The sequence below is a fragment of the Mangifera indica genome, chromosome 3 (assembly GCF_011075055.1).
Source record: "Mangifera indica cultivar Alphonso chromosome 3, CATAS_Mindica_2.1, whole genome shotgun sequence".
NCBI lineage: Eukaryota > Viridiplantae > Streptophyta > Magnoliopsida > Sapindales > Anacardiaceae > Mangifera > Mangifera indica.
The window spans coordinates 6,342,410-6,353,618 of NC_058139.1; the positions used below are offsets into that span (position 1 = coordinate 6,342,410).

The 11,209-nt window shown below is 29.1% G+C and overlaps 2 protein-coding genes across 3 annotated transcripts in view; both read left to right on the forward strand.

The window, feature by feature from the left end:
- Positions 1–11,209, forward strand: part of LOC123211714 (uncharacterized protein At2g39795, mitochondrial-like) — a 59,167-nt gene that overhangs the window by 29,647 nt on the left and 18,311 nt on the right. The window lies entirely within an intron of this gene.
- LOC123211719 (ethylene-responsive transcription factor ERF003-like) lies at positions 3,987–4,952 on the forward strand. The gene is made up of 2 exons (XM_044630566.1): positions 3,987–4,173; positions 4,360–4,952. Exons 1-2 carry the CDS (start codon positions 4,091–4,093, stop codon positions 4,805–4,807), a joined length of 531 nt encoding a protein of 176 aa, XP_044486501.1. The 5' UTR covers positions 3,987–4,090; the 3' UTR covers positions 4,808–4,952.

Here is an 11,209-nt window from a genome sequence, read left to right on the forward strand (position 1 = left end):
GATCAGTTCCAAATAAGAATGAGAAGACTCCCAAAAGAAAAGTTTGAAAAACAATAGAGTTTATTGGAACACTTGGTTGGATCAAACTTCTTGAAAAAGACCTTGACCTTGAGGATGCCAACCTATATTTAGCTGAAATGAAACGTGACTACAGGTTTGCGAATTAAGTAATGGAGGCAAACAGCAGGATTTGTTGAAAGTTGAAGCAAGTACAACTGTCAGGCAGTTTAACGTCAGAAATCTTTTTTTTTTTTTTTTAAATTTATGGAGATTAAGATACTTCCATTTTCATTATTCAACTATAATTTCGTTGTTTAAAAGCGAAAAAAAAAAAAATTTAAAGAAGCAAAGAATATATAAATAATATAATAATACGTAAATAAATAAAAATAATCATAAGAAAGTCACTCAAACATATAATTACTTCTCTTAGCATTTCATTAAAAAAAAAAAAAACACCCTTTACAAACAAAATATCTCCCCAATTTTCAATTTATACATATAATTCTGAAATAGCATACAGTTGTAATATCACCAACCCCTGTTAAATTATGAATTTATTTCATACATACCAATCTCTAATAATCAGGTTTGGAGTGCGTCTCAATCAAAACTCTTAGTTCGAAGACTTGTTCTGAGCCCTAATGTTTAAGAGAGTAATATTATGTATATTTATTTTGAGTATACAAATAAATATATATATTTATGTATGTCATTATATAATTGAATATTATTTTATCTTTAATTTAAAATTACTCAATTCTATAATGACACATATAAAATATGTATCTATTTATATATTTAAAATAAGTAAACACAATTTTATTGTATTTTAAATGGGTAAGTAAAATTGATGATTGGAAAATTACAATATATGGATTTTAGAAATCCTAATACTTTAATTTTAGGAAGAAAAATTGACCCCTAGAGATAATTACGCATTATGAAATTTGAGGTAGCAGTCTCAATCACAGGGCTATGGATCAACTGTAATCCACAGAATTGGAGGACAAAGATTGATGGATGGGTCCAATAATTGATCAAGGATTTGGCATATTGCATGGAAAGGAATGATACAAGAGAAAATTAATAATTAAGTGCAATATAGAAGTCTCCGTTGTTTGAGTATGTGTAAAGAAAAGGAAGATAGAATACAACAAAAAGGATGTTTAGATGATAGAAAATTTGATGCTTTTTCGTAATGTGTTTGGAGTTATATATGATTATCTTCTTGGCATGCGTTATCTTTAACCTTTATTTTCCCTCTATAAGTCTTAAATGAAAACCCTTTTTAGGTTTGTTGCCTTCCGAAAATCTTTTAGCTTTTGGAATAAATGTTCCCTCATTAAACTATATAAGTTATCGTCAAGTTTCCATTTCAAAATTTAGAATCCCTTTTTTTGTTGTTAATCAATTAGTTTCGGATGTTGTTGTTAGATTTTGTTCCTTGTACATGCAACAAGTGTGCTCTATAATTCCTATTTATTTTTCACTTGTTTGATCGTGTTTTGTCAGTTGTTACACATAATTTTTTACGATAAAATTACATGTATATATTTTATGTATATAATATGAGTATACAGATGAAATGTCATCATATGATTAAGTAATTTTGAATTAAAGATAAAATAATGTCTAATTATATAATTGACAAACAAGAGGGGCACACTATCAAGCATAGATGGAATGAGGAAGCAAGAAGAGGCCAGACAAGTAGCATGTAATTAAGCGTTTTAATTATAATTATTCATATCATATGAGGTTAAGGCACAAATAATTTGAGAGATGGGCAATAATGGCTTCAAAATATTAGTGGCATTCTCCTATACACCCATTATCCTTCAATTAAGGGGTAAAAAAGATTTCCACATATATTTTTAAAGTCAATAAAATTATGTACATAATTTTTATACATAATTTTGTGTATGAACAATGACGTGTCATAAGATGATTGAGCGTTGTTTTATCTTTAATTTTTATCTATCCAATTATATAACGACACATCAAAAATTAATATATATAATATTATTCTTTTAAAGTAATTTATTATAAATAAAGAGAAAATAAACATAATGATCTATTATTTAGAATTGGAAGACCACTATGATGCCACTCTAACATAAGTTGAGTTGTTCATAATGTTTATGTGGATCATCATCATATACAAGAAGGTAATCATCTTTTTACTTTTTATTTCTTAATAATCAAATTCAAAATTAAAGAGAAAAATTAACATATAGAAGAAATGGATGTTTTTGAGTCTTTCTTGGAAGCATTAGGCTTTATATTTTTAGTAAAATACATAGATGTCCTTGAGAATTATTTTATCGTCAAATTGCTTATGATTCTTCTAGTGGGTGGTTATGAAGATTGGATTTTTCTGGCAGGTTAGAATTTGACCTCCACAGAGTGGAAGCAGCCGGCTGGTATTAGTATCTTGTTCCGTGTCAAATCAAACTGAATTAATTGTTTATATTAGGCATATAATAGTTTTGTTTGGGTTGTGTTGGAAACCATTAAAGATAAACAGAATCAATTATTAAGAGAGTTGAAAGTCATTTCCTATGCTTTAATTATCCTTTTGGGTATTTTTCTTTTCTACTATAAAAGTCATAACTTAAATATGTGAACAACAAAGAATTGATTACAAGGTCATTGGCAAACACTTTGCTTCCACTCAAGGGCACCAATTGATCCTTGTCTAAAGGCCCTAGTTTGCGCAAATTCAGCCATCCAACACTCTTCAAGAGAAATTCCAATATATTATTGGGTGTGAAAGAGTTAAAATGATAAAACATACCATCTAATAACAACATTCATTATTCGACTGTCTGATATAAATTTTAAGAAAATCATATCTTAAAAATTTAGTTATTAAGATTAAAAAGTCCAAAGTTATATAAATATCATACAAAAATCTAATACTTTTTAATATAGGATTCAAATATCATATCTTATGTTTATGATCCTAACACTATTTTGAAATACCATTTCATGGTTTCTAAGCTAATATTTCAGAGACAATGTGTACTGGTACTAACATTTTTCCTAGATTATTATTGGGTTGTCACAGTCAATAAATTCGCATCTTTTATAAGCATCTATTTAAGGTTATGAACTATCAAGTGATGTAACGAGATTGATACCGTTTAATATTCCTGATGTGTAAACAAATCTTTGGGGATAGACAAGGCGAAGTGGTAGCTTACGAATTGCAGAAGCAAAAAATAGCAAGGCATGTGAAGAGAAAGAGTGAAAGATGAAAGATGACGAGTAATGGGGAAGACAATGAATGTGAAATTGATGTCAACATCTATTTTTGTAACTTGGCAACAAAAATGGAATAAACGGTCAAATATATCAGCTAGTGCCTTACAACAATCCCCAAGAAAGAGAGAGAAATAAGCAACACAGCAAATGGCATAGCATGGGCTTGAAAATAACATCAATCATCTATTTATTGTCTTCTCTTCACATTGTGTCATATGGGTAGGTTTCCTATCCTTTGTAATTGTGATGTGAGCCACGTACCCATGTCCACTGACTACTACAACAAAATAAAATCACACCCAGTTTCCAATAGTTCAGTATAAATATATTGCTATTAAGCAATTTTAAAAAGAATAAATCTCGAATTCCATCTGGGTTTCTGACGCAAGAGCAAGACTTTATTATGAAGAAAGTTACGTTTACTTCTGTCCCTTTGTAGCAATTACAGTAATCTGAATTTGGACAGTCTGAAATGGATAAACTCCATCAGACTTATCTGCTTCGAAACGAAGAAAATATGGGTGTGTATTGCAATTTGCAAATGTGATAAACTAGAATTTATTTCAACTTTTCAATGAAATTGTTGTTACCCATGTAAAAAGAAAGGCCAAAAACTATTACCCTTTGTGGGCTCCATTCTTGTTCAATTTTGTCGATTGGAACAAAACGAGAAGGCCGCAATCTGTGGCCTATATAAATGCCTACAATTCTTTCACTCCAAGCCCCCTATCTTTCTCCTTCAATCTCGTTCTTCTATCAGGCATTTCTACAAACACATCTCGGCATTTAAAGCATTTGAAACGTTTCTTTTTGCTCAACCATGGCAAGACCGCAACAACGCTTCCGTGGCGTCCGTCAAAGGCACTGGGGCTCCTGGGTCTCCGAAATCCGCCACCCCTTATTGTAATTCTCTCTTTTCCAAGCTTATTTAAAACGTTTCAATAGAAACGTTTTGTAAAGTTACAAAATTAGTAAAAGAGAACCGAGACATTTTCATCAAAGAAAACGTTATTTTTTTACAATTTTATGCGGTTCATATTGTTCAATCTGTACTAAAAGAAACTTTCATGTGATTTTTTTTAACTACAGGAAGACTAGAATTTGGTTAGGCACATTCGAAACGGCAGAGGATGCGGCAAAAGCATACGACGAAGCGGCAAGACTGATGTGTGGGCCAAAAGCACGAACAAACTTTCCATACAATCCAAACGAGTCACAATCTTCATCATCAAAACTTCTTTCAGCAACTTTGGCAGCTAAATTACATAAATGTCACATGGCTTCCCTCCAACTGAACAAAAAGAACGTGAAAAGAGAGCCACTCGATCAGCCACAATGTGCACCATTCGCCGGAAAACCCATCCAAACAAGCCCTGAATGGCCGGAGACGAAATGGGGTGGCGCCGGAGAAACCCACATGGGTAATAGTACTCAACAGCAATTTAAGGCACTTGAAGATGACCATATAGAACAAATGATACAAGAATTGCTTGACTATGGATCCATTGAGCTATGCTGCAGTGAAAATTCAACATAACCGAAAAAAAAAAGGTGTACCAGTATTGAATGGCTAATGCAAGTTTTCTTGTTTTGGTTTGATCTGAAGTTGGGAAAAGTAGCGATGCATAGAAAGTGATAAAGGTTAATGTAAATGAGGCAATCTAATTTAGATTTTGGACAAAGATTGAGTTTCATAGTATGAATGCCTTCATGTGAATGACTCAAAAGCAATTTAATATGATGTGCATGCTGACAATAAAGATCAAAACTTTATAATGAGAGAGATGATTCTCTCTTTGATTGGAACAAATCATGCTTCAATTGCCTTCAAAAGATAGTTTTATTGACAAAGAAAATGGATTCTAACTATGAGATTTAATTTATTTAATGCAGTAATCCTCAAATAAGGTATCTTTGTTTGAAAAAAAAAAAAATCCCCTTATTCTTTTTGTCTATTCTCTACATGAATTTAAAGGAAGGAAAGGAATCCAAATCTTGGAAGTGAGCAAAATAATGAGGATTAGAAGTCGGAAAAGTGCCCATTACATATGAATTAAAAGAAAAAGGAAGGATTCCCATTACATATAAATTAAAGAAAATGGAAGTATTCTCTCTTGTTTTATAATTTATCTTCTTGATCCATTACTGATTCTTGATAATTATTCATGTTAATCACAGTCAATTCACCCTAATGATAAATAAATCTTAGTTTATTTTTGGGTGCATTTGGATGTCTCTCTTGCCTATATAAGCCTAGATCAATTAAATCCAAACCAGAGAGAATCAATCAATCATTTTATAGGGTCCCCAGATGATAACCATTAAAATATTGAATTTCCTTGCAGAAAGTGAACATCCGTGTTAATAAGTGATTTAATTACAATTAAAATAATAATAAGGTACCAATTTTCTGAACAGAACAATTTTAGGGTCATTTTCATCAGCAGGCAAAAAATCATGCAGTATTAGAAAAATATTTTGTCTGAGGTTGCTCTCTTTGATAATTAGTTCAGCCGTGTTTCTGTTAATATCAAGTAATGTGAACAAGAATTGGAGGATTGAGTGACTGTGGGTGGTGGATTTCCCAGTGTTAAATTAAAGTTGAAATCAGAATTGACAAGCCTTGGGATTGGTATCCACAGATTCATTTGATCTCCTAAGAATTGTCACTTTTAAACCGTCACTTTTGACCCACATACAATTTCCCTTTACTCAATTTCTTATTTGAATAATTTTATTTGGGTTTATTTCATCATATACTTAAAAAATTATCATAACTCACCCTTTTAATGATTGGGAATCCCCTGAAATACGGAGATTTTTAGTAATTTATAGGATTATTTAGTAATTTAATTTATTTATAAGGGTATGGTCTACTAAAAATTTTGGGTATCCTCAATCATAACAAATACTTTGAATATTGAAGTTATACTATTATTGTGAAAGGAAAAAAAATTAATTTTATTATACTATTTTGTACAAACAAGTCATTTTAATATTTTCCTTATTATGGTCACTAAATTTATGAGTAATGGGAGAGTTTTTTTTTTTTTTTAATTTGACTATGACAATGTTTAAGAAATTTTAATTTGGATATAACACATCAATTATATGATTATTAATGGCTTTATTTATTTATATGTGTAAGTAAAACTACAAGAGAAGAATAATTGATGAAGAAGTAAAGCATGATCCTTCGAAATAGGAAAAGCAGTTTTCCACCTTTGAAAGCCATTTTCATACAACTTTAGCTTTGCATGGATCATTAAATTAAAATTTGAGCTGACAAATCCCAAGACTGGAAGACCCACAAATCCATATCTCAATTTATAAGTACCGTACATAATTTTATATATAAATAATAATATATATTATATAATTAAATATTATTTTATCTATAATTTAAAATTATTAATTACATAAAGATATATTATTATTATTTATATATAAAATTATACATATTATTTATATACATAATATTACTTATTTATCATTGTTATTGAATCATTGGTACCGTCAGTTATTTTTAAATTTGAGAAGACTATGTAAATTAATAAATGCACAATAAAAAGGTTGATTTATTATACATTTTATGTGTTATTAATTATAATAAAATTATGTGTATATATATAATTTAAATATATAGATAATATATTTTAATGATTTTAAATTAAAAATAAAATAATGTCTAATTATATAATGATATATATAATTTATATATATAAATTATATATAAAAAATATATACATATAATATTACTATATTATAAAACTTTTAAACTATGCAAGCATTTTTTAATTTCTAAATATCGAAATAAAATTTTAAAATGTTAAGCATTTTTTACATATTTTACTCGTTATTTCTTATTAATATTTGTTAATAATTACAGTAATATTATTAAATCAAATCAATTTCGTTAACATTTACTGACGGAACTAGTATTTAGTGCCTTTAACTGGCTCAGTAAAGAAGCAATCCCATGACATATTTATAACGTAATTAACACATAATAATTAGAAATTTATTGACTGTTTAGAGTTAAATTACAGTTTTTATACCTAATTAACACATGTTGTTTGCTATCTCTTTCCCTTAAAGAAATTACCATAAAACTTAAAGAAATTACGATAAAATATGTGTATAAATTTTTGGTACATAAATACATATATATAAATATATTATTACGTGTTTTAATAATATATACACATAATATTACACTAAAAATTAATTCGTGTGAAACATAAGCATGTATGGCTAATATCAAATGATGCATGTTTGGCATGCTACATTTGCTTGCTATCTATCTGCTCCTTCTTTTCCATTATCTAAATTGATTAATTTACAGTTTTTAACAGTTTTGGTGGACCAACGTCTTTAATCTAAAAATTCATGCTTCATCATTAAAACATTTGTTATAGAGTTGATTTTGGCCCCCACCACCACCATTCAAATTCCTTCAATTATATATTCATTGACACCGTAATTATTGTCTTCAATTTTACTTTTCTATTTACACTAAAATATTTTACAAGATTTCACCACTTTCTATTATACAATAATAAGTAATAATAATAATAATAAGAAAATTCTTATCGCACATATTTAATTATTAGGTAGATTAGTGGTATCATAAATTTATCTTTTACAAGATTAGGACAAATATTGTAAATCATTGAATCTAAATTATATTCATTTTGAAGGTCACACTTAGAAAAATATATCATTTATAAAATATAGATTTATTTTAAATTTTTAAAAGTAAATCGACCTACAAATCCCTCCTTGTATATTTTAACAATAAAATTATATTTATTTATTTTCGAGTACATAATTAAATATATAAATGATTAGATGAATTTAAGTTATAAATAAAATAATATTTAATTATATGATGATATATTATTTATATATTTAATTATATACTAAAAAAGATATACATCTAACATTGATTATGCATAATTTGAATTATCACTTTACGAATTTCTTTATTATATATCTAATATAATAATAATAATAATAATATATAGTAAATATTATTGATATTTTATTTGATATTTACTTTAAATGAGTATAACATAACCCTATTTCTTATAGGTTGAAGAGGATTGCGATGATCAAATTGATCTTCGAATGAAACCAATAATGAAGCTACTCTCACTATCGAAATCACATTTCAAATAATGGTTTCTTTTTGTGTGTTAAATTATTTATTTTATAATTTATCGTTAAAAGCCAAGAGAGGAGTCAAAAAAATCAATGATGTTAAGTGTAATGTGAGATGTCTAATAAATATTTTTGGAAGAAGACAACCATCATGGAGCATTCAGCAATCAGCATGATAAACCCTTAAATCATATCAATCTGTTTTCTTCCCTTAGTCAACTTTCGATCTCTCTATCATCATTGATTTTAGATTCTTTGAATTGAGTGATTCATGCAAATAAACATATAATAATAATTAATCTTAAATATAATTAAATTCAGATTTTCCTATCAACATGATAGAAAGAATGGTTTAAATCTAACCCAGAGAAAATAAAAATTAGACCCTTAAGTTTGAACATCCAATTGCCATAAGTTAATTGAATTAAAACATACTTGATTCCATTAATTTCCTATATGTGAAATTTTAGCTTGATTGTTGAAAAGTAGTTGAAAGAAACTTGATTTCTCTCCCTTTCTTTCTTAAATGTTAATTGGAGAGCATAAATGATGGAAAGTTAATGGTCAAAGAGATGACCAATGTTATATAGTCATTAGGTAAAGTATGTTATATTATATAAAACTTTTTATATTAATTAATAGTATTTTACTCATAATTTATTATTAAACTTATATTTTATGTTAATTACTACTAGTAAACTACACAAGATTCATCTTACTCTTATAGTGAGTTGATTTGTCAAACTTAGATTCTTGTTTGTATATAATAATTTTGTGTTTTCATGATCTCAATTATAATACAAAACCCACCAAAAAAGGCTTATTTTTTGTGCATGCAGGTTGTTGGGCAGCTACCAAAACAGCCAAAACACTCCCTATCTCAAAATCTATTGCAAATTTTTTAATAAGAACGATAGCAATAGAGATATAGACGTTGCATTTATGTCTTGATATTACAATTTTTAGAGAAGACAATAACGAAAATTGAACACTCTCTGTTCTCTTTCTTATTTATTTCCTCGTCCCCATTCCTTCACATGCAAACCCACATGTTATTCAAATATTTTGCCCCCATTTACAAGTTAGCAAGTACATGGCTTTAGAATTTAGCTTCATCTTCTTATGATGTTGGTTAAAAGAGACAAGCTAATCTTACCCTCATCTCATTTTTACAAGGAAGGGATTTTGCCCTTTTTTTTTTCTCGTGTTTTTTCGCTTTCTCGCCATCTTTTTTAGCTCTATTATTCATCTGCCACGTTTCTACCATTTATATATCTCCTTGTCTTTCCTAAATTCTTCACATGGGCAGCCATGTTATTTTCAGTTGCACATGGTTTTGTCCAACAGGTGGTACGATATGTTGCTTTCTTTCATCACCATTTCAGTTTTTGATTGGAAATAGGTCTTACGTTTAATAGTTATCACAATGTAAAAATCTTTGGATTCAATGAATTCGATTTTCATTGGCCTAAACTGTTCTTGGACCCATAACTTAATATTCCATTACCAACGGATGCAAAATATATATATATATTATCATTAACTTTGTTGCTTCTAAAAATACTCGAAATTAAAGAAAGATAACAATTTTTTTCATTAATTAGTTCAGGGAATGTCGAAAATCTCATTGATTCTGCAAGGATACTAAGAGATAATATAATTCAAACCTTTCAAGGTATCCTAAGATTATTAGGAAAATAAGCAAAAAGAACCTTGATGATAATTAATTTGATTAATGCTATTCACGACTTGAGATTATTGCTAATTAAAACTGTTACAATTTGGACATGCATTAATAGAGGTATTATATTTTGTTCAACTTAATATTGGGATCATGTGTCATGCATGTAGATTTTATTGCCAATAATTATGATGACTTATGTGGCATTAATTGTGGAACGATGAAATCAAAATGATTGAGCTAAATATGCAAAATATTTAGGTTCTTGAATCGTGAGATGTTAATTTGGCAAAAATATGAAATAACAGGATTCATATAAAATTAATTACACCTTTCTCCTTTGTATCCATGTAACTAAGGTTGGATACGAGCTGAGCCGAGCCCGAACAAGGTCCAACTTGTTTTCAGTGAGCTCGGGCTCGGGCTCGTCGAGCTCGCCAAACACATATTCGTGTTCGGCTCATTTCATAATTTTAATAATCGGGCTCGACTCACATTTATCTTGGATTTGTGTGTTCGAGATCGGGTTCGCTTTAGGCTCGCATTGGGCTTGCATTTTAGGCTCAGTAGCTTGGTTTCAGGCTTGTATTTCAAGGAGCAAACGGTGTCATTTGTTCCAAGTTAAATGTTTTTTCATTTGAGTGAACAACTCGCGAGACGAGCTCTACTCGCTTAATCGATGTTTAGATTCAGGCTTGTGTTTATTTTTTGCTTAAAATTCAGGCTCGCGTTCGTACTTGGGCTCAGGCTCGGGCTCGGGCTCGGGCTCGGGTTCAGGCTCGTTCGAGCTTGAACAAGCTCACTTCGAATTCAGCCCTACATGTAACCATTAGGCTCAGGTTTGACAAAACTAGATGTTAATTTGGCACAAAATATGAAATAACAGGATTCATATAAAATTAATTACCCCTTTCTCCTTTATATCTATGTAACCATTAGGCTCAGGTTTGACAAAACTACTCTAGTATATAAAGTAAATTTTTACTCATTCTCTTATATTTAATTCACTGTTTTCGAAGATTTCTCTTCTGTTCACTATTTTGAAGATCTAAAGTGATTTCAACTTTGCAAAATGGGAAAGAAATTTAGTTGAGG